We start from the raw sequence: 24,554 nt of genomic DNA, 5'->3' as shown, positions 1-24,554 counted from the left end.
TGTGTATACTCTTTGTCACTTTTCATAAGCTTTTTTCCCAGAGTGATCTGTAATTCAGAGTCAGCATCTATGAAAGAATTAAGTGGTTTTTTTTTCAGACTGGTCATGAGACTTTGCAGCAGACTTAAAGTGTAAATTAATGAGCCCAGCACAGAGCTCAAACACCACTGTACATGATAGCCACAGTCACAGTTAAAGGATGACTGTGCAGCTGATGAAAGAAATGCCTATAATATTAGTGTACTACTTTCCTGCTTTCCAGGAGTTAATTATTTGAAGAATAGGAACAGTATCCATCTTAGTCTACTGCCCAACTGTGTTTAAAGAGGATAACTGCATGCTAAATTGTTAAGTAGACAGAAGGGAGTGAGGGTATTTTACCTGCAAATCTGAATATTGCTCAGATTTTACACAACCCCAAAGTTGCCAGTGCTGTACACAGACTCTCAGTGAGGCCAGACAGGGCTGAGGGAAGGAGCAGTGATTGATGGGCTGAGGAAGAACCCAGACATACTTGGGATTTGTGAGCATGGACTTAATCACCAAGCCCAGCATGCCTGGGGTCAGTGCAGGTGAGCTCAGGTCAACCCAGCTGAAAGTTTAAGAGACTCGCATTAGTCGCAGCTGCAGAGTCCCATTCAGCCATTGGTTTTAAGGGATGAAGAGGGAGGGAGCAGCAATTTTGACCAAGTGGCTGGGGCAGGTGTGAGCTGAGCAGGTGATGTGCTCAAGTAAGTCAGACCTGCTGCAGAGAGGAATGGAATGGGCAGTTCTCTGTGGTGGTTGGAAAAAGACACGATATTAAGGGATATATAATTTTAAGGAGGGGGTGGAGAAGCACTGGGATAGATTTGCCCTGGGAAATTGTAGCATTGCAGTCACTGAGGGTCAGAAGTTAGACAAACATCTGCCAGAAAAGAAAGAGCTGCCTGGCCTCTGCTCTGAGGGTCCTTCCAACCCTCTTTGCAACGATGACATTGAAATCAAATTCTGCGCAAAAATAAGTCAACCTGTTGCCTTTTCTCTGCAAGGAAGGAGATGTAGGGTGTGCCCAGGAGGAAGAGATGTGGAATAAAGTGGTTGTGGCAAGGGGCAACATGTGACTAAGACCTGAAACCAGTATTTCCGTCTTTCTCTTTAAATATTAATAGACTTATTTTTCATGCTCTCAGGATAGCCAGCGTTATTCTAAGCTGTTGCTTCAGCCATTAATGCACTGTGCTCTGAGTTATGTTTTACAGGCCTTTTCCTTCCCCTCTCAGGAGAGATTTTCTTATGAAGTACCATTGTAGGCAGTGGAGCCAGGTGCTGGGATATGATGCAGTGTGGTACTTCATGAACGAGTACCTTGGCTTCTGGAAGGAACAGTGACTTTTGGATGCAAGACCACTTTGCTTCCTTACTCAGCAGTAGGCAGGCCTGCAGGATGACTGATTTTGATAATAATAAAGAAAAGCACACTGTGTACACTGGGGAAATAATAAGATGAGGATTTATGAGTGGTTTGGAGTGTGATTCTCAGGGCCAGCATCCTCGTCCGAGGGAGCTGTTTGTACCAGGAACACTGCGGCAAAGTGCGTTAAAGTTAGCAAGTGTCCAAAAACCTTTTCAAGTAACAGCATAAGAGGGTCAGGTTTGGGAATTATGGTCACTCTCACCCCTCCTGATCCGGGTGCAGTGAGCTGAGGTCTGGCAGATGTAGTGGTGGCAGGTGGAGGTGCTCTCTGGAATGTCAATCCTGTGGTTCATGGGGTGGATGTGCACTCAAACAGTCCTGCTTGCCCACTTACAGGTGCTCCCTTGGGCTCTGGTCATTTGCTCAAAACAAAAGCTAAAACCTGGGAGGTTTTGTCTGGTTGGAAGCATTTTCCATCTCTCAAGGTGCTTAGCAGCAAGCCTGCTCAGCAGAGTGTCGGTGTCATCCGTAATTTCAGATCTCTGTGATCAAAGCTTCCTGTTGAATAAAGCCTTTTTATCCACGTCAGTGATGGGAAGAGGATAGACTTTGTTACCTCCCTGCTTCAGAGGGAGCCCTGTGTTGTTTGTATTGCCCTCTGCATCCTGGACTGCAGAGAGCTGGGGAAGGCCCAGGCAGTGCTGTTGCTGCCTTGGAAAGAGGCTGTCCCACACTGGGAGGTCTTCACTCTTAGTAAAGACAGAGCAAGGAAGTGCAGGTTCTCAGCTGGCTCTCTAATGCCTGTGGTTGTCACTCTAAGTGGGAATATGTTCAGTGGCTTTTGTGTATTAACAGGCTTTTGATATTGGACAGGATTGTGGAGAATTCAGAAGCTGCTTCAAAGTCCTGAGTATTTTTTTTTCCTCGTCTCAGATATGCTGAGGGTAAACAGCTCTGCCCTCTAGTGCCGTTTGCCAAATCTGTTAAAGCAGAACACAGTGATCCCGGGAACACGCCTCACGCAGAGCACCCGTGGAGCACACTGACCTGTGCTGGTCCAGGCTGGTCTGGGCATCGTGCAGTGAGCCTAGGAGTGGCTTTAGGAGGGTTTTAGCCCCATGCCAGGCAGTAAAGCTGGCACATGTTGGCATATCTGCTGCACAGCATCCCTGAGTTCATTTCTGTGTTTTCCCTCAAACAACCCAGTCTAGCCTGATATTTGCTTTCCCATAATGTTTGTTATGCCTTTGAGAGACATGCAGAAGAGCTAAATGATTTCAGCAGCTTTGCTCTTTCAGCCCCAGAAATAATGAATTCATCAGGGTGAGAAAACACGCCCAGACACAAACACATGCAGAGCCCTGAGGAGGAAAGGGAATAAGTGGGGAAGCTTGAGATCCAAATGCAGAGCCCTGTGCCAGTACACTGGGAACTGTTTTTTGGGGTGAGAAGGTGTCAGGGGGTGGGTATGGAGTTAATTGCCTCAAGAGGAGACTAAAAGCAATTAGAAAAGCAGGCAAGTGCTAGCTGAGGTTGGAAGTGATAGGTTCCTGCCTGCTTGGCTTTTGGAGAGGGCCATTAGTTCCAAGGTGATGTTTGTTTTATCATCTGTAAGTCCCCTCTTTAACCATGAAATAATTCCGTTGTTGCTGGCACCCTGCAGCCTGACAAGGGGGATGAATACATTGTGAACCTGCTGGACAGCCAGAGCTTGATGGGCAGGATGGTGGGGGTTCAAAAATCTCCATTTCTGGAAGCTTTGTAGAAGTAACTAACTAAATAAATGAAACCTCACAAGTCCCATGCTGCCCCTGCTGAGAGTACTTTCAGAGATAGTGTATGTGCAACCAGACACCAGGGAATCCACAGTGGAGAGGATTGGAAAGGCAGCTCCATGGGGCTTCCTCAGCCCCAGTGCTCCCAAACGTGGTGCCAGACACCTTCACCCATTCCTCCTACTCTGCTGGGCCAGTTGTGGGGTTCTGGGATTTGCAAGGGCTCTTGCAAAGGGTGCTTTGAGTGCCTTTTCCAAGAGAGCTGATGTGCAGTGGGAGGTGTGAGCTGGCTGCTGTGGGGATCCGCGGGTTGGGATGCTGGGCTGGGCATCATGAGCTACCGGTGTCTGCAAACCTTGGCTGCACCCAGAAGGTAAAGGTTCAAGATGCAGAAGGTTCACCTGGGCAATCTTAGCAGTGTTTTGCTAGCTGGAGAATAGCATCATTGTGATAACTGTGTTAAATTCTTTTCTGAAAAAATAGCAAAGACACTGGTTTGCAGTTAGTCCTTCGAACAGAAGTGCTCCTGGACAGCCAGTGGAGCACTCGGGCAGCTCTTGGGTTTGTCAAATGCTGAGACTTCAATTCTCTGATCTATCTTAGCTTGATTTGCACTGACAAGAACTAGGGCATTTTCATAAATTTTGATCGTCTGCTTATAGCCTTGTCTAAAATGTTTTGCAGGTCAGCTGCCAAGACGAGATTATCTTTTGTGGAGTTGGAAATTTGTTTAGGGAAGGCTGGACAATTCCATTTGGAGGCACTTTACCACTCAGCAGGTGGAAAAACTGGGGGGAACAATTCATGCAGATGCTGAATTTCTGAGCTTAACTGGGGCTCACAGTTCTTATGTTGGCATAAAAAACATTACTTATAAGTAGCCTTCCAGTCTGCATGCACTGATTTTATTTGTTTTTTTCCCTTGACACTCAGGCCATCTGTGACAACTCTTATGACATCTCTCAACCTGCTTTATTTTTCTCCTTGATCTCTGAAGCAGGTGATACCTACAAGATTGCGCTGTCTGAGCTCCTTCCTTCTCCCCATAGATTTTGAACTTTGTTAGACTGTCTTAACCAACATTGACCGGAGGCAAACACTGTGTCGCTGTGGGTTTTATGGTCTGAGCTGGCTGGGCTGAGCAGAGGCCTCTTAGTGTCTGCAGAGGTTCACTCTAAAGCTGACAAATGGAAGTGGGGGCAAAGGGAAAGAAAGAGGCATTAGTAATTCCCGAGTTCAGGAGAAGTTCAGCCAGAGCTTCCCCCAGTAACTGTCAGTTCCCTTCTCATCCCCATTTATTTATGTAGTTGGTGTAATGACGAAAGCTTAAATGTGAATGCAAATACAAGATAATTTTGCAGAGTATCGTTCCTAGGAGTGCTACAATCATTACAGGCTGAAATAATATAAGTAGAAAGATAATAGCAAAGAGAGAGAGGCTTGAGCAAAAGAGAAATTGAGATTCGGTTGAGTTTTGGAAAGAAACAGAGCTAATGAGTTGGAGCTCATCTAGATGGCAGCAGCAGGCATCGCTTTTCCTACCAAGAAAGGTGATGTATGTCTGGAGAATAAAAGAGGATTAAAAAGTTGCCTGATTAGTGGTGTAGGGGTTGAAAGGGCTACAGGAAAGAACGAGGAGTAGACTGAAACAAGCAACGTATCATGGATTTACATGTACAGTTTATTCAGAGTGAGTGACTGATATTGGGCAGTTCATAAAAGCAGACCGATTCAATCTCATCCTTAGCTGTCTTTATTTTTAAAATAATACTTAGGTTGAGCAGTTTTGGTCCTGTTGCTGCAACAGAGTGGCTGGGGAGGGGGAACAAAGGTAGCAGCAAGGGGTTTGCCCCAGCCTTGACACGAGCACCAGGATGTGCCAAGGTTTGGGACCACCCACCGGTGTGCCCACCCTGACCTCATTCCCTTCCTGGAAAATAGCCCCCAGCATCAAACCAGAGGCACGTGTGTTTTATGGGCTTGTTTATCCTCTGCCCTCTCCCATGAGGTCAAAGCCAGAGCACTAAGCACCTCAGGGTGGCTGCAGGGTTTTTCCCCAGCGATGGTGCCAAGCAGGGGATGTTTGATGTAGGCAACTCCTTTACCTTTTTTCTTTCTTCCTTTTTTTTTTCCCCCCCTCAAGCAGGCTAATAGAGCCAGCAGCTGTATAATTAGTGGGAGCAGGTCCCTATGTTTGCACAGGGCAGTTGTTAGCAAGGCTGCTGCAGGCTGAGCACACACAGTGCACATGGAGGTGCTCACCAGGCTCTGCCCTCGCACTGCGCCAGACGGAGACGCCGGTGAGGATGGACACAGGTGGGCTGCTTAGCGTGACGGAAAATAATTAGGAGAGCATTAGTTTTAGGTTGAAATAAATGGGTTGTCCAGCTGTAGCTGCTGTAGAGAGGAAGCTGAATGTTAATTAGTTGCCACCAGTAATTATGGTGATTATGTATTTTTTGAGTGGCTGTTGGGAATAGCTCAATTCACATCCACAGAGTAATGTGAATGACATTTCTAATGGCTTTAAGGAAGAGGGAAGGTACTTTTGTAAGAGAAAATGCTTTGTGTCTGCTACAAGAAATACATCCTACTTTTCTACGGAGAAAAATTAGACCCTGGCAAAGATGGGACTTACATTTGTTCTTCCATCTCACGGTGGGTGCATTTTCTTAACTGTGAGACAGGCAGACCTCTTGAAAATAACTCTGAATTTATTTTGCTGGCTTCCAGGCCTGTTTGATGCTTCCTTCTCACACAGATAAACAAAGGTGATGCCAGTAAAATTAATGGAAACAGTGATTTTGTGAGAGACTGTTACCTTATATTACTTGCTGAGGGCCAATTTTAATATTGAGATCAGAAAACTAATTTTACAGGCTTGTCCATACACAGGGCTACTACAAAACAGTTGCTCCATACATATTTATGTAGGCATTGCGATAAAACAAGTGCTCACATGCAAATCTGTTCAGCAATAGCTGTTGTGCTCTAAATTCAATTTTTCTTTCAGTTTTTTCTTTCAGTTGTAGATCAAACCTCTCACTTATACCCACTAGTTAAGAAGTGAACTCATTAACATGCCACCCACTGTGTCTGATAACCTAACTAACACCTTCAATCTCAGACAGCCTCAGCTCAAATTCACTCTTAGCATTATTTGTCAAGATTATTTGTAGAATAGATTTGCATAAATTCCCAACAAGCATGTACTGAACACCCAGACTTTTGTGGAATACTTTACTGGAAATGACTGGTCTGCGAGAATGTTGTCCTCCATGCAAACCTACTAAGTGCTGCTTCCACGGGTTCCTCATTTCAAGAAATAATAACAGGTACTTGAACCTTGCATGCTCAAAATGTGCAGAAGCCCAAGGACAGTGAGCTGATTTGCACAGAACCCCTCTGATGGTTGGACGAGGACGGTCTTCTGCAATCCACAGGGAAGGTCGGCCTAAAGCACTTGTGTGGCTGCCTAAGGTGAAACTTAAAAAATGCACCATTCCCCTTCATTCACAGGGGAAATACAGTACCTCACCCTCTGACCTTCCTGAAGCTGAAGTTTGGAAGACCCCTGCTGATGGTGATTCAGGTAAGACATTTGCATCAGGCATATAACTCACTGTTAGGTGCATGACTGATTTTTCTGAGCATTGGGACAATACAAGATACCCTGATGACACTCAGCGGTCAGCATGTCTCAGGCAGAACTAAAGAGATACCCAGCACAGTGGCATAGTCCCCTTCTTAGTCTTGCACTTGCAGGGGCGTCAGTTGGAGAGGTGTAATCTCTGGCCCAGCCCTTACTTTCCTTCAGCTTTGTTCTCCATGTGGAGTTTCTTCAGGGGTGCCTGGTCTTGTTACATAGAACCATGTTCTCCTTTGGGTGGGACTAGAAATCCATCCATTACAGATTCAAAGTGCATCATGAGGTGGTCACATACAGAGATCTCCCCTCTGCTGTGCCCAGGCACGTGGGCACGTCTGTTACATGGTGTGACCTTGCCAGAAGCAGCTGCGTTTTGCTCCCGTAATGGATGTAGTTGTGCAATGGGGGTTGCGCATTCTGAGGGAGCTGGAGCTGTGGGGGTTGATTGCCTAAGCAGCAGGGTGCCCCACATCTGGGAACAAGCCTTGGGCTAACAGCTGGCTGAAAGCTTTTGGTGGGTCGGATGCGGCTGGGAACATAAGGAATGCCAAAGGAAAGGCTCCCATCTCCACTGCAAACACAATAGCCCTTGAATTCCTTAATTACTTCCATCTAGGAAAGTTGATGGCCCCTTCGATTGAACTATATTTAATGAAAAGTAGGTAGCAAGATGAATGCTTTGCTTTTGCATCTAAAATCCAGTGATAATTAGACCTCATGGAAGCAGTAATGTACTTTCTTTTCATTTTCCCCTGGCCAGTGAGTCAACTGAAATACATTTTCATCCTTTTATCCATAGTACTTTAATTTGGAGACTAGTGAGACCGTACACACGTTTTCTTGCATACATGGATCCCTGTGCAAATGGAAGTTGGACTGGCCTTGATTTACCCAGTGCTTATACAACCTGTGCTCTCCTTTTCCAGATTCCTCCTGAAGGATCTACTGCTTTTTGATGGGAAGTTCTCAAAACACATTGAGCCACTTCAGGAGAAGCACAGGACAGCCTGGGACTCTAGTTCCTTTTCTTTGACGGTGAAGAGTTGACAAGTTTAGATGGACACACCGCAAGCACTACAGTCTAGGAAAGATGGAGGAAGATCAGGAGCCCAGTCAGGTTTTGAAGCTTTGAAGACTCAGAGCCCAAGGATGTTCATTTTGATGTCTTGTGTGGCCTGTGTTTATAAGAGCGAGTGCTTTGCCATGTTCTCTTTGAGGACCTGGCTGAGCATTCAAAGAGGGGGCATGTGCTATCATCTCCACTGAGGCAGGCTGGCTCATGCTCATGCTGAGCTCCTCTGCGTGCTGTGCCATCACCAATACTTGTTCCTATAGGAGATTTTGCCGTTCCTGTGCCTGACAGCTTCAGTTTTCCCTTTTTGCTCTTTATTCTCCTTCTCTCATACTGTCCTTGGACACAGGGGTAGTTCTCAGTCATGCTCGTGGGCTCGCTTCAGCCCTGATATTTTGGTACTTCTCTCCTTCTGGCTCAGCTGAGGAGGCTGTGGGCTCTGCTTGCTGTCCAGGGGCTGGCAGCTCATTGACAGAGCCATCACTGGAGTGACTTCATCCATAACACAGTTTCTCTGGGTCTCTGGAGCTTTCTGGGTGAGGAGATCTCTCCGCCTGAGGGTTCATTTGCGCAAACACCATGGGTGAGAAATCTAACACTGTGTTGGGCCATGTTTATTTTATATCTGAGGGCTGCTGAGAGCTGTGTTGGCCAAGGCAGTCCTTCAGCCCCTGGGAACACCGGGACTCTCCTGGGTGGACATGGTGGGAGCTCTCCTGGTTTGCCTAGTAGTGCTGTGGTGCTGCTTGGCAGCCCAGGCAATGCCATAAATTATTTTTTATCTTTTTGTCTGAAACAGTGAAGTAAGTTTCAGTGACGGGAGAGAGGACTGAGTAATGCAGCTCAGGGAAGAGCTGTGTTCTCAGAGGGTTGTTCTGGGCACAGTCAATGCTCTCACAGTGCACACAAAGGGATTTTTAACCCTGGGGTCCCTCTGGAGTGCTGGTCAGGGTGTCTCAGGCTTGCATGGGAAGCAGTAGTTTCTATGTGGCTGCTAAGTGTTGTGCTGGGGCCAGTCTGTGTTTGCTGTGGGGTGGGAGAAAGGGTGAGCAATTTTTTAATATTTCTTTTTATTTGCACATTTTTAAACTGCTGCTCTGCCTTTCTCACTCCTGGGTTGATGGACGTTGCTGCCATCCATCCCAAGGATGGCTCCAGGTGCAGCTATGAGTGAAGATTGTGGTACTGCTGTGCTGTGCCACCTGTCTCTGGCTGTAGTAGGCAGGGTGGTGGTTCTTCCAGGAGGAAAAACACCTTGGATGAACCAGTCTCCCATGATTCCCTCATGGACCCAGTGGTGCAAGCAAGTGTGCTGGTGTGTTTTGTGCTCTTGTCTGTGTGTGTCAGTCCCAGCACAGCGAGGGGCTCCTTGAGGCGAGTGTGATGACTCCAGAGCTGGTCCAGGTGCATTCAGAGCCCCAGCATTGGCTCCCTCCTGGCATGGGCACCCAGGGCCCTTGCTTTGGGACACCACTTTTGGGAAACTTGTTGTTTCCTGTCTGTTCCTCACCAGCTCTCAGCAGTTTCTGTGCGTGCCCACCAGAGAGCAACCCCAGCACAGGGTTGTTATCTCCAGAGAGACAGAGATAGGGATTGTAGGTCTGGGTGTGAGGTCAAATCCATCTTCCCTCACCCCTTCCAGCCCTATCACCTCATCCCTAACGTGAGCTGAGCAGTGAGTTTAACCCCACTGTGCACACTGTCCTGGGTGAGAGAAGTATCCCACGGGGAAGGGAGGACATGCTGGCATGTAAAGCTCCAGCAGGAGACCTTCCCTGGGTCTTCTGCAGCAAACCCAATGCCATCTCCAGGGAATGACCATGCCATGAGTTAGGAAGGGACATCAATCCAATGCACAGTATGGGTTCAGACAGAGCTTAAAAACTTGGAGGGTAAAATCTGGTGCTTTATGCAGTCTTGTATGAGTGCACAGACAAATTGTACTAATCTCATAGAATCGTATAACTTAGTCTGTGAAAGACCCTTAAAAATGTCGAGTCCAACAGACATCTCAGTGGGTATCTCTAGTGCTTGAACATGTAGTTGGGTGGGGGTTTGTGTGTGAGAGGCCATTCCAGTGCTTGGTGTTTGGGGGAGGAACAAACTTGTGCGTCTTACGCATCCACAGGCTTCGTGAGCGTCAGCTGAACTTCAGTGCTGGCCCAAAGCCCCAGGGTAGGGCAGTCGTGGCTGGGCTTGGAGGTGAGGTTCAGCTATCCAACGTGAGATATTTTACCAGAGCTGCTTGGGTCAGGAGGGGGAGAAGGACGGGATGTATCTTGCCTGGGATAGACGCAGAGCAAGAGATTGACTCACCTGCTGGAAGGACCCGTCCGTGCCCTCCCTGCGCTGGAGCCGGAGCAGCAGCGTTCACGTGCCAGTGGTGGGTGCAAAGGTCTGTGGCACCGCAGCCCCGGCACTTGCAGAAATGGGCTTTGCAGGAAAGCTGAGAGAAGAAACAACTCCTTGCTATTTTTATCCTTGCACCAGCCCCCGGGGATTTCGATTGACAGGATTAGTTATGAAGCCAATATTATGAGTTTAACTATGAGTGAAATAACACAACTTCTGTGGGAAGCAGAGTAAAAGAGGCAATTATACAGTAGTTTAATAACAACGCGCTGCTGGCTGCATAGCTGAAAACTTACAGTTGGCAGTAATTAGGTTTTTTCATTCTTCCTGTTAAATAGCTTTAAAAATTACAAGAGGAAATAATCTGGTTCTTTTATTTCATGCTGTTTTCATCATCCACTCTGTGTCCATTTGGCCTTCAGATTATTCTTTTATATGTTTTTAATATCTGGTATTTAAGACATGCAAAAATGGGACTTAATGTTGAAAAACATGCAGAAAGTGCTAGGAATAAGGGGGTGGCAGTAACACAACTTCTGAACATGAGAAATCCAGGGGATTCTTGAATGGACAGTGAGGGCTTTCCGAAGTGACTAATCCTGACTAACAGCTGGACTTCTAACTACAGGAGTTATTCCAAATCATTTAAAATGACAGTAAAAATGAGGTGTTAGAAATTAAGCCCTCGTTTGCCTGCCTGTTACTGTAATGTGCCAGGTGTAGATAAGCAGGAGGGAGGGAGAGAGGTGCTGTGGTGCCTCAGTCTGTACGCTGGTTGCTTGCTGCCCTCACCTCTCTGGTGGGATGTCGTGATCTGACTCTGGGCTTTCCTCCCACCTTGGGCTCTGTGCTGGGTTGGCAGTGTGATGGGGGTTTGTTGGCTGGCAAAGAGCTGGACTTGGACAAGAGCCTGTGAGGTCCGTCAGGTCTGTGGGGCACTTTCTCTTCCCGGTCTTTGCTGCTCCATCCAGCCTGGCAGTGCTTGGGATGTGTGCTGGTGTGCTGGGACTGTACAGACATCTCATGTCCCTGTTGTCCATATCCCAAGTGATGCTTCCTTGTCTGCTGCCCTCCTTTCAAGCATATTTTTTTTCTGTGTCTAGACAGCAGTAAGTTTTCTCTTATGCCATAAAAACTTGAATTACTTTGGAAATATGCAGTTGTTAAACTTACAGGGTGAAACTTGATGAGCCAGCAAGTAGCATTTTGGCTGCTTATGATCGTAGCTTGAAAGTGCTGCACAGCACAAAAGGAAGTGCTCTCAGGTGTGCTCTCGCTATTGAAAGATCAGAATGGGATATTTGCTTGGAGATTAAAAGTATTCTTACTCTTGCTCTCCTTTACCTTATAATGTAAAAGATCTAGGTGTGATGAATGATATCCTAGTCGTGATGTTGTGCAGAGAATTGAGTATGAGGTAGTGTTTTGCAGCTCTGGTGCCTGATGGGGTCCCTGACACATGCAGTAAATGTGTTCTGCGGCAGCTCACCTGACCTCACAGCAGAACATGACTCCTGTTTTATTTCTTTTCCTCTGTCATGGCAGGAGCATCACAGTTCAACTTCACACTTGTGTGTTAGTTTTAAAGCACTCTGGAAATGCCCAGAGTTGATAGCAGGGCAAAGGCCACCTCCAGGTATGCCTCTGTGCCGTTTGCTTCCACTTGTTGACAGGAGTGCGCTGTGCTTTTGGCAGATGCAAATGGTCCAGATGGTACAGGGAAAAGTGCAAATGAAAGATTTGATTTCAGCCCTTCCTCACTTTAATAAAATCCTGTTCATCTCTCTGGTAGAGCCTTCTTTTTTAAGGGGCTTTTAAAAACTCATCCCTTCTCTTTTCTTCTACCTCTGCCTCAGAGCCTGTGACCTTCAGCTCATCCCTGTGTCATTGGAAGGTGTGCTGCTGGTTATTGCAGACTGCCATCCAATGCACGTGCCTTCCAGCACGTTGTTCTGATGCTAAGATCACAGTCTGTATAAACTGGATATAATCCATTAATCAGGGTGTCCAGCTGTCTCTGTGGTGGGGCCAGTGGCCAGGCTTGAGCCAGGTGGACAGGGTAGAGAGTGATTCACAGGGTCTGGACATGTACTGGTGAGGTACAAACTTTTAGTGTGTGCTAAAACAAATATTCCCTCGTGCTCTGAGTTCCCAGTGTAACTGAAGCAGGGGTAGCATGTGGCTCAAAACAGCTGGTGCTGTGCTTGGACTTTGTCTGCTGTCCAGTTAGGCAACATTCTTCTGCAAAGTCATGGTGGAAGGGCAGGAAGCTAAAAGGAGTCACTTTCTGTGGCTGGTCCCTCCCATGGGTCACTACATGGACCTAATTTCAGCTTGGGAGAATGAGGGAGAGGAGAGCTGTCATCTCCCCCATTAGCTCCATCTGGAATGGTATATGTGCTCCTGGGCGTGTGCTGTGCTGATGCTCACACAGTGCCCGAGTCACCACCCTGCATTAGCTTATTCCAGCACATTTCCTTGTTACAAAATTAGATCCATTTTGCAAATTGCTGCTGCACTAGTAATTGAATTGAAGGGGTATTTTTTGTCAGTTTTTTCTTTTCTTTTTTTTTTCCCTCTTTTTCACTGGAGTAAATCAGGAATAAGTCAACAGAATCAAGCCCTTAGTGCTTTCAGCAACATGCTCATTTAAATTGGATGCAAGAGGGTGTCTGTGTTTACATTTGGCCTGCCAAGAATCTCTGTTTCAGAAACTGGCTTACATAATATGTCAAAATTGGTTTACTCATTAGCATTGCAAACTGCGTGAAACAAGCTGCAGATTGATAAACTCGCAGCAATATTTGCATCCGGAGCCGAGCGGCACAGGGGGAGGGGAGGTTCATTAGGAAACGTTCCATTTCCACAAGAAAAACAAATGGTTTCCAGTTATGTATCTCAGACTTCGTTAATTTTCTGTCTTCCCAAATTTAAATAAAGATTGAGAGGGAAATGTTAAAATCTATGTTGGCAAACAGGCAGCCCGTCTTAATATTTCCTGTGCTGGTTGGTTGTTTGCAGGAGCAGCAGCTCCAGGTTGGCTGATTCTCCTCTCCCAGCTGGGCCTCCAGCCCCTCTCCCAGGCTCCAGCCTGCTCACACACTGCTGCTGCTGCTGCCTTAATTGATGCTTTCTCTACAGCACAGGTGGGATGGAGGCTTTGATATTATTAATTAGCTCCTCCAAATGTGGAGTGGGCACAGATGTAGTAGCATAACCTAAAGAGCCCGCGGTGGTGCTGCTGCTCCTGCCCTCACCTGGCCAGGGTGAAAGTGGGTGCAATGCACCCTTGGGCAGAGCTGAGGACCACGATGTGGAAAATCTCCAGCTCAGATCCTCCATGACTAAACCAATGAAACTTCATCTCCACCATGCAGTGCATGATTTTATAGGCATCTGTAAATCTGCACACACACACATGCAGGCATGAACAGGGCTCCTGGGGTAATATGAGCAAGAATGTTAAGAGTAAAGCAACAGAGCAATGAGAGGGTCTAAGTATAACCAGTGCCTTTGGGCTTCTGCTGTGTGGGCTCTGGGTACCCTGTGCTGGGCTGGGGATAGTGAGAAGAAACAGCAAATCGGGGTGAGAGGCCAGATATTAGGAAAAGTTTCTTCACTGAAAGGGTGGTCAAGCGTTGGAATAGGCTGCCCAGGGAAGTGGTGGAGTCACCATTGCTGGAAGTGTTCAACAGGCACATATATATGCTGCTTAGAGACATGGTTTAGTCATGGACTTGGCAATGCGGTGTTAACAGTTGGACTCAGTGATCTTAGAGGTCTTTTCTAACCTTAATGGTTCTATGATTCTGTACTGTCCTCCTGCAGATGCCTCCCCTGAGTCCTGCTGTACCTGGGGAGAAGTCTTTCCCCAGGCTGCAGCCCTCCCTGTTACTGGTGTCACTGCATCCCTTTTAGCTGCATTGGCCATGAACCTCACACGAGCAGTGATTAAATCTCTTGAGACCCAGAGTCATGTAGCAAAGCTGATGGAAATCTGCTGGATGTGTACTGCTTTTCAGTAGCATCTGAAGTAGTTTGGGGCTTAAATCCCAAGAAATTTTTAGTTTCCTTTGAAATTCTCAACTCAAAAATCAAAAGTGGAAAGCTCTGATACAGCAGAGACGTGGCATAGCACTGGCAGCAGTTCTTTCTGTTCTTAGTGATGCCAGATACCCCATCCAGTACTTCAGATGAATTTTTGAAAAGGAATGTAATAAAGCTGGGGAAAGGACCAGCCTGCAGGGCTACAGGGTCTGCCGCAGCCCGATAAGTGTTTTACCTTGTCAGCAAACACTGACATGCCCACTTTCATGTTAGACCAGATCCACAGCATTCGTGGTATATCACTGACTTGGGGAAAAAAAAGCAGGCTTTGTTTTCTGTATGCCATGGAGTCCGTGTTGCAGCATTATTTGAAAGAGGTGGGCGACAGGACAGGCCATTGTCTGCTGCAACCCATCGTGCTCTGGCTAAAGCTACATCCTGTACCCAGACATCCCACACAGGTGACCAAGTGGGCACATATTTTAGAGGATGGAGAAATGGCAACTCTCAGCTCTGCAAAACTGTTTTAATGTATGTTTTTTAAAGTTTCCAGAAGACTTCAGTGAGTGTAACAGCAGTTGTTAGCTGTGGGAAGGGAAAATAAAATTATCTCACTGGAAAATGATACGAGAGGTGTTTGCATTTCACTTACTGTCACACCTTGCATCAAGAGGCTGGTCACCATGAGATACAGCGCATTTGAGTGCCAGCTGGAGAGCTGAATGCAATGAAGAAGGCCAGGAGCAACGATATGTATCATCTGGGGAGCTGAGGCAGGCTGAGCATCCTCCTGCCATCCTCCTCCAATGTGTGGGAGCAACCCAGGCACCCGCAGGCTGGAGAAGAGTTCCCAGGGGTGTGGGAGAACCAGCATAACCCCTTGTGCTGATGCAGTGGGTGGTAAGTTTTGTGTGGTCCTTGGTTATCTTTGCCCATGTGCAGCGTGAGTGTGACTGCAGAGTGCAGCTCCTGCAGTGATAAGGCATCAAAGGGCTGCTCACGGTGTAGGGGGAGGCAAGTACTGCCCAGCTCTGCAGACTAGAGTTGCTGTGCAGTGTAACCTTCATGGATGGGACTCAGGCAGCGTGCAGGTAGCTGGTGAATGTTTTCATGTATGTTAAAATGCACCACGCAGCAGAGCAGTGCTTCATCCTGGAGAACTCTCTGAGCGTTGCAGTGTCTCCTCGTTACAGCATCAGGCTGTATCTGTTGGAAACACAGGGCCACATCGTCAGCAGTGACATCTGTCAGCCTGGCAGTGTGGCTTCTGCTTGTGGGAAAGGGGCCTGGAGTACTGTGCTCATAAAGAGCTGTCAGAGCCTCCTCTGCCTGGATTGTGCTAGAAGTGCCAGCCCCCAACACATAAAGTGAATTATCAGATTAATTCAGCCTCCTTGGTTTTGTCTTCAGGATTTTCCCTGTGAATTCCAGCACTTCTTGTACAACATAAATCCGAAACTGCTGGAGAGAAGTAACTGTACTCCAATTTTGCTGCGCAGAGAACTGTTGTCACCCTGCAGGTGTTTCTGTATACCAGCATGTAACTTCTGTCTCCAAATAAAAGGGAAAGTTTACCTTATGTCTCAGCCATTAACTCACATGTATTTGAAAATATTTGATGCCGTGTGTAGAAAAGAGGGCAAAACAATGATCAGTAAACATCACAGTGGTGGTGGGGCAAAGGAAAGGCTGCGCCGAGAGAGACCTGTGAATCCATTCCTGCCCTTAATGTGCTGATGTCCTGAATGCAGAGCTGAGACCACGAGACTGGCCTGAAACCCCTCTCATGAGGAGGTTTGCTGTGACAGTGTGTGAGGTTTGTGTCTGTGTGTAGCTGCTGGGGGGAGCAAATGTGGCACCTTCCCGAAGAAGTGATGTGTGTTTGCCACAGACGTGTCCTATGAGCAAGCAAGTACCTGTGTGTTGAGGCAATGAGCTTATCCCCTGCTACCTCCTCCTTCTTCCAACACACATGGGGCACAGCAGAAGTTTTGTTTGGGTGGGTTAATAGCACAAAAATTTTCCCTTTTGGTGCAAAGGAACCCATGGGTTTCCCGCAGCTTTTCTCTGATACACAAAAAGAGATGAAAGCTCAGATTCCACGAGGCACTTTGAAGGTCTGTTCCTGTGCAAGCACAAGCAGAGCTCAGTAAAAATGAAAGTATGGGAGACCTAGGAGGTCTTTTCCCCCTTCTGGATGGGCTTCTTGCTGCAGCTGCAGGGCGGCTGCCTGAGGTGCAGTGAAAGACATCTCAAAATATAACAGAGAGTCCAAACAGCCCCCAAACCCCACAGTGGAGCAGCACTGCTCTGATGACAGTCTGCAAGTGGCAGTGTTTTGGAGGGTCTTCAAGCTTAGTTCAAATTTAGCCCAGAATTGTGAACTGTTTCTTTTCTAAGGATTGAAGTGATGCTGCATTAGCAGTGGATGGGAAGGGGCTGCACCTCCCAGCCTACCCTGGTGGTACCTGCACCACATCAAAGCAATCAGCCCCTCACCGAGGGGAAAGTATTTGCTTTCTCTATTTAGGCTGTATGTAGTCAGTGTCTAATAATATGAGCATTTTGCCATCCCTCTGCAAACAAGGCTGAGGCTGCTGCCTGATTGGTATATCATCTCACTTTCTCTCAGCATTGATTTTCTTGCTCTCCTTATTTGCTTCATAAAAAGCGAGGCAAGGAGCTGGTGCTCGCTTGCTCCCTCTCCCTCCCTCCCTCCCTCTCTCTCTCTCTCTCTCTCTCTCTCCTGTGAGAAGCTTTTGGGAGCCTTTATTTTTAGTATGAGACAAACCTTGCTTTATTTCAGGAGAAGCAAGTTGGATTATAGATCCTTTTGTAAATGTGTATGGTGATATTTGCTCCGGTAAGTTATATGCATCTCTATTTATTTGTGTAACTGTACTGGCTGGGGGGAAAGTGGGGTTTTTCAGGAATTGTGAAGCCCACAAAATTGTTTTTAAGCTTGGTTTCTTTGTAGTCTCATGCTGAGCCAAACTGTTCCATGGTTTTTAGATACGTTGAAATATTTTCAATTTGTATTTTGCTTTCCAGAGGGGGATGCCTGCTTTGAAAACTTGTTTTGCACTTCATTTTACAGCAGACAGTGGACAGTGATGATTAAAGGGAAAAGAAATTCTGATTTATCGTGTTCCTTCCGGCATTTTAAATCAAAGGTACCTCCAAAATAATGCAGCAATATTTGATACAAAAAAAAAATCAGTAAGAGCTATTTAATATTGATCAAGCTGAAGTATGAAATCTGACTGCCTATTACCTTAGAAAGATCAATCTAAAGTATGGCAGGTTGGCAGCAACATGCTTCTCATTGAAATGTGTTAATGAAATAACGAAAATCTTTAATTAAGAAAATAGTTTGCTTTTCAGAGTGTAACATCATTAATACAGGTCAATAGACTGTTGCTCTGACTTTTGGTGCCCTGCCTTTGCTTTGTACAGCTCAGCAGCCTCATTCCTCAGCCCTCTTGGCTAACTTGGAGACCTCTTTGTTACCTGTGAATAACAGCGAGGTGCAGTTATTTATCTCTCCCCGTCACAGCTCCTGGTGAGCTTTCCAGGCAGCACAAGTCAGTGACTGAAACAGTAGGCTGAGGAAAGCAAGATATATAGCTGTAATACTTTCAGACTACATAATACTTGAATTTGCAGCATTATATTGATTAATTTATTGGCACTTTAATTCTTTCATACTTGAATCACGTCCGTGGGAGTCGATCGCTTTGGTTTTTCAGAAGTCTTTAAGAACTCCAGCTGTAGCATAAGCTGGAGCTGCTGTGAGAACATGCTTGAGTGTGTATCTGCACGGAAAATCAACAGATTAGACCCAGAATAATCTGCTACCCTCATGATACAAGGGTGCACTAATAGGTATATGAAGTGTACTTGAATAAGTCTGTAACTGAGTTTATTAAACCCACAGGAGAAGGTAAGGATATTGTGTCTGCCAGCCCGAGCTAAACTCTACCAGAGAGAAATTTCAGATTGGCAATAACTGCTTAGTCATTTTAAGCTGCTTTTGGACTAGTTTAATTGTTCCTTTTTTTTTTTTTTTAAATGTATTAGTTGCACTTGCCTTCTCACCTGCCTAAAGAGCAGCTGATGGGAATATTTGGTGGCGTTCCCCTCAGCAGTGGGCTCATGAGCTCCTCTGGATCTGTGCCCTGGCTGGGGTGAGCCAGTGCCAGTGCACAGCATCCCACAGGGAGCCAACTGGGCACAGAGCATTCCACAGGCGAGCCCATGCACTTGGTTCCTGAAAATGTAGTTAGTAGGCACTCAGTGCAGTGGCTTTCTGGTGTTTGCATGATTGCTGTTTCGTAAGGACCATATATAGCTAGACCAGCCGTGTAGCTTGAATGCATGTGCTTGGCACAGTGTCAGAAAACATGGTACATGAAATGTGCTGTGTGCCACAGTGTTAGAGAACAAGGCACAAAACAATAATTGCCTTTTTCACAGTCATTTAACTCCTCAGGTGTGGAGGGCATGGGTGTCTGAGCAGTGCACGTCTCATTTTCTAAGCATACTCCTGCTTGCCTGAGGACAGCATTGAGCATTTCTGACTTTGCTAAGCCCTGGTATCTGGCTCAGTGCAGTGTCCTCCAGGTGAGCAGGGTGATGGTCAAAGAGCACGTTTGGGTGACTCTGGAGGGGACAGGGCTGGGTAGTGTGAACTGAAGAGCACAATTCCTGCTCCAATCCCACAAAACCAAAGGCCTGGGGTTTTTGTGGCACATAACTCATCATAGCAGGGGTGCCAGACTGCCCTGAAGCCAGGTTGTGGTTTATTAGGGAAGGCAGTTGATCTCATCCTAATAGCCTTGAAGCAGGAAAGGTGGCCTGGGATGGCTCGTTTGATTGCAGGCAGGGGCAAGTCTCACCCCTGTCCCTGAGGGCAGGTCTCCAGCAGCCGAGGGATTGTGAGGCACAAAGTGAAAATGTCGTTAAGTCTGTTGCTTTCAAGACTTTGAGAAATGATCCCTTCAGCCCTACTTGCTGTCTCTATAGGGTATGGTGAGACAAACTCAAGGAGACAAGGCAAGCCTCGTGTTGTTCATACAGAAGTCTTCAGTGTTTTCCATCTGTGGCCTTTTGCCCATCCTAGTGTTACAATGTGTGGTGCTCCTTCATCTCCAGTTACTTGGTGGTAGCAGGTCTGGGGGCAGCTGCTCCTCAGGCCAGTACCCTCTTGGACCTTGAAGCAGCCTCCATCACCTCTCCAGGAGTGTGATATCCACTCTGCAAGATGACTTCAGGCTGATGTGCAAACCAGGGTTTGGTGCAGCTGCAGGTTCACATCATTGTGCTTTGCAAGCCTCATGGCTAAAAACATGACATTTGTGCCAGTGGGATAGAGGAGTCACCATCCCCTTCTAGCGGGTGCATCAGGGTTTGAAAGTAGTTTGAAGCATTATTTTAGGGGTGTCTGGATTCTGAGAGCTTCATTTCCTTTGAGATCTGTCTTCTTGGCTGCTCCTCTAGCAGCTCAAACAGTTCCTAGAGAAATTCCTTAAACTCTTAAAGAAATTGATTTCTTAAATATCTGGCTCCTCCTGAGTGCCAGATACTCTTTTTTTAGCCAAGTCCTTGGAAGACTTAATGAGTGTTTTCCTCACCTCTGTTAATCCTTTTCAGATCAATAGACACTCTACAGGGGGAAAGGTATTTGTGTTGATATTGGATAGCAGCTGCCTGTCATTGCTGGTGATGGCAGGTGGTATTTTATTCTTCATGTCACTCTTGATTAAGAGTTCTGGTACAATTATATGACCATTTTTTCCAGGGAATATTTCCCTGTACGTAGGATGGCAGATGGCAATTTGACCTGGAATTTGGTTTTTCCTGGTTTGGCTTTCGGGCTCTCTTTCCCTTGGCAAGCTGAGCACAAATTGTTTCAAACAGTCATACCCTAGTGAATTTAGCACGTTTGTGCGTGGTGGGCTGGGAACTCAGCCCAGCTAGTCTGAGCAGAACTGGGGTCTTGGGACCCCTCCTGAGCTTTGCCCGTGCAGGTACAGGATGCAGGCATGTGAGAGTAGAGCCATGGGTTGGGCACAGGTAAGAGCCACATCCCCGTTCAGCACATCCCCGTTCCTTCATCCAGAGCTGGCGTGGGCAGCCTGGTGTAAGATGAAGAGATGGAGCTGCTGCCTGCCAGCCCAGCACATGTGTGTCCGTACACTGGAGGCAGGGCTGCTACAGAGCCCAGGAGAGATCCGGCTCCTCAGCAGTGCATGTGGTGGCACAGTGCCAGCCCCGAAGAAGCTGGAAGGGCCTGTTGGTGTGTCTGGGCTGCAGTCAGGGTTGGGGGAACATACACCCCTGCCCAGGCTCTCAGGGGCAGTGGGAGCAGAACTGTGGAGCTTTCTCAGCCTTTATTTAATTCAGTGTCCAGTGCAGATGGAGGGTCTGGCTCTGCCTTATTTTGCAGATGTGGCCAAAGGGCTGCTCAGAGCCCTTGAACCTGCAGTGAAACTCCTCAGTAAATGAGATCTGGGGCCAGGGATGTGACAATACTGTGAAACTACAGCTGTCATGTAAAACCTCTCATTTTGGGAGGAGAAAAGAAAAAAGGCAAGGAAAGAAAAGAAAATGAGAAAGATGTGCTAAGCCCTTCTGTAGAGACAGAGGAAGAAACAGGTGAACAGCATGGAGCATCTGCAGTGCTCTGCCTTCCCTCTCCAGACTGCCGGGTGGGTGCCAGGGCTGTCTGTCCGTCCGTCCGTGCACGGGCTGTCTGGGTGGAGGAGCTCTGCACCACCTGAACGGCTGCACAGCAGCTCATCTGTCACCGAAATTCCCTGGCGCCGTGGCAAAGCAAATATGCTGCAGCAGGCTGTAAAGCTGTAAACATATGGGCACTAACAACAGATTAAGTGAGTGATTTAGTCAAAGGGGCTTGGTAGATTACCATAAAATGTATCTTAATTAGAAAAGCAATCAAACTTGCATGGAGTCAATAAGGATGAAACATCCCTGTTGGCAATAGCGAGTACTCTGTCCCTCATGCCAAGGATGGGCAGTGGATGTAGCTCATGCCCAGTTTGGGGGGTTTGCTGGGGTTTCCCCAATCCAGCTATGGGCAGAGGCTGCCCTCATGCTGAATTATTTGTACTTTGACCCATGAAAGCATCCTGTGAGCTGCTCAGAATGAGACTGATTGGTGGACTCAGATTCCTTTAACAGCATTAACAAACCAGAAACTGCTGAAGGTGAAAGAAGAGAGCATTTGCACATTTTCCTTAAAACCCTGTACCTTTACCCAAAGGTATATTTGAGTGTTTGCCGTGTACAGCACAGCTAGTCCCAGATAAAGGATTGGGGCTTCTAAGTGCTACCATAACACAAATAATTAATAAGTCTGTCTCCCTTGCCGTGTCCTTATCTTTTCAGTGAGCATGGCCATAATTAGCTTTCACCTGATTCTGAGTTTATAGCATGTTCAATTGCTTTTTCCATTCTGCTTGTGTTTTCTTTCCTTCCTTATTTTAGTGCTCCTGGCTTTATTCCATAGGTCTGAATCTACTGATTTAAAAAAAAAAAAAAAAGCTGGATAATCATCTCCAGCAGTGTAGATGTAAAGATTGCAATAGCCAAAAATGTATTGATGCATTAGTGGTTTTATACAAGTGCCTGCTTTTTTTTCCTGGGGTCTGGAAGGATTTGAAGTATGTTGGGAAGTGGCATAGAAGATGTGCAGCAGCTGCTAACAGTTGAGAGAAAGGGAAGGATGACTGGTTGTCTCAGAATTAAGTATTTTGAACCATGAAGGAAATGGAGAACATTCAGGTGAGATTTTTGGAAAGTTTTTTTTCTTTTTGTGTTTAGAAGCAGATATGGGTGCAGATTTCAGGGAATGTGAATGAACATGGAAAAAAAAAGAGGCAGGCAACAGGTGTGGAGCAGCACAGTCAGGGGAAGAGTGTAGAGGAAAGAGGACAACGTAAGGTATCCGGATGAAGTGTGTCTGGAGCTAGTGAGATAGAGAACATTTTTATTTCAATTTAAGGACACTGTTATTAGCATTTCCTAAATATGTTTGTGTTTAGGTGTTGCTTTTTATGATTACATGTGGGAAGGAGAGCACTGCCATCTCTGGGGACAGAGTATAATGGGAGTGGTGGAAAAGGAGAGGGAGGTTTTAATTTTAAAAATGTTTCTTGCTCAAAATGTTCCCTGTGAATTCCCAGAGCTCAGCAAAGCAAATGTTCATTTATAGCCCATCATCTTAATTATTAAAAAATAAATTATTTTTACCATGTGGGCTGATATTTAGCCAGGAGCAAATTCTTATTCCAGCCTTTTGCGCAGGGGTGGGTGTCGAGGTCAAAGTCATCTCCCATGGAATTTTCCATCCAAGACTGGTTTGAGATGAGGCAATGTGGCCCATGTTTGGGTCCCGCATGCATGGGATACTCTGGTTTGGAGGGCTCAAACCATGTTCCAGTGCAAGTGGTATCATGGTGAGGCTGGGTGTGAGAAAGAAAGGAATATCTGTGAAGGTCAGGCTACTGAGGGACACTCCTAATGGATCTCAGCGGCCAGGACTGGGTGGTCCCTGGAGGGCTTTGCAGACATACTGCCTAGAAAACCAGATGTGCTTTTCCAAGAGCAAAGCCTTGTTCCCAGTGGTCCTGCTTGTACAAGCGTTGTGGGACTGAAAAAGAAGGAAAAAAGGGCCAGACATGAACTGAAATAGGGCTGCTGAGTGTGTGAGAAGGGATTGGAGGCTCCAGTGCTTAGCAATTTGAAAGCACTGTCAAATCCTCATGGGGTAAAAGCTGTTGCGCCGGATTACTAATCCCAAGGGCTTTATGGATTCTTTCCCAAGCTAAATAATTTTCACCCATTTCCTTAAATCTGTTTGAGAAAGGAGTCAGTGCCAGTGCAAGCGTATGGGGCGTCGGGTGAAGAGGCAGCAGATGACACCAGAGAGCTACACGGCAGCCCAGGGAGCTGAGAGGAAGCTACTAATGGCCTCTGATGAGCACGGACGTGATAATAATGAGGTTAATGCCCTTTCATTCACCCAGAAACATCTTCAAGAACGTATAATCCCAGCTGGTCAATGGGCAATCATTAGGTCATAAATAATACAGAGTGATTGAAGGACAGGAGCCTTTCCTGTAATAATCATTTTCCGTGGGTGCTGACCCAGGGAGGGTTTGGTTGCAACCCCCACGCTGTGCCACACTGTGGGGACCCAGCTGTCGGAGCATTTTCTGGTCAAAGCAGTGTTCCAGCCTCTCAGTTCCGCTGTGTGCATCTGTCACCAGAGCAGAAAAATTCTCCTCTGGAGCCCAAGTCTACCAAGTAGTGCTGGGAAAGAAGCTAAAGCTAATGGAAAGAAAAAAGACACAAATTAGGTGAGGAAGCAGTCCCAGCAGCCATCAGAGAGTGTTGCCAGGGGACTCGACCCACCCGGTGGTGCCTGGTGGTGATGCTGGGAGAGCTGGGGATGGGGCTGGTCTCTCCAGCTAGGAGAGGTGCCTTGTCCCAGCCCCAGCCAGGGGCTGATAGTATGAGCACTGTGTACAACACTGCTTTTGCAAGCTGTGTTTGTGGTCCCCTGCCACCCAGTGCTGCAGTGGACAGGGTATGGTGTAGTCTTGGTTGACCCTGAGCCCCTGTGGCTTTATTGACCATCAGGGGATTAGCAACATTAAGTTCGGGGGCACTTTCTCTTCACAGAATGCTTCCCATGTGTGGATGTCACTCAGCCATAATGTAAATCCCTGTGATTATTAGGGGGAGTAAATCCTACTTAGTAATAACTTGGATCGTGCTCTGTATGCATTTATATTACATCATTGGCCATTTTAAACCCATATGCTTTTAAACCCATCAGCAAACAGGGAAACAAGCAGCCATCCAACCTTTTTTATTTTATAATTAAATGTTTACACTTGTTACACAATAAATCCCATATAATCACGCTGTAAAGTCTGCACAAAACCTGTGTTTTCAGGAGGGAGCAGGAACAGAGTTACATTTATTCATTAACCTGACCGTTTGCTAGGTTGTTGCACATTACCTGTTATTAAAATAAGAATTATCATGACCTGTTAGAAAACCTCTCCTTTACCTCACCATGGCTTTCCTTGGTTTTGCCTGTGGTGATCACATGTGGTTGATGCCAAAGCAGCTTATGAGACAATGTGGGCATGTGGGGGGACAGCTGGCATGGTCGAGAGGAAGGGGGGACAGCCCAGGAGCGGCTGCTCTCCTGGACTCTGGGCACTTGTG

At 46.7% G+C, this 24,554-nt stretch overlaps 1 protein-coding gene across 3 annotated transcripts in view; it reads left to right on the top strand.

Annotated features, from left to right (window-relative positions):
• SYNPR (synaptoporin) overlaps window positions 1-24,554 on the top strand; it is a 103,063-nt gene that overhangs the window by 42,510 nt on the left and 35,999 nt on the right. The window contains exon 1 of one of the 3 annotated variants that reach the window (XM_032699284.1): window positions 7,760-7,937. The exons of 1 other annotated variant lie outside the window; for it this stretch is intronic. In XM_032699284.1, coding sequence (XP_032555175.1) covers window positions 7,911-7,937 — 27 coding nt within the window. In that variant the 5' untranslated portion in view covers window positions 7,760-7,910. Of the gene's footprint in view, window positions 1-7,759; window positions 7,938-17,003; window positions 17,155-24,554 lie in introns of those variants that run through there. One more of the 3 variants, XM_032699285.1, reaches the window with a different exon arrangement.

Source organism: Chiroxiphia lanceolata, chromosome 11 (assembly GCF_009829145.1).
Source record: "Chiroxiphia lanceolata isolate bChiLan1 chromosome 11, bChiLan1.pri, whole genome shotgun sequence".
NCBI lineage: Eukaryota > Metazoa > Chordata > Aves > Passeriformes > Pipridae > Chiroxiphia > Chiroxiphia lanceolata.
Note: the sequence above shows the minus strand (reverse complement) of the source record. Positions and strands in the feature narration are given on the sequence as shown.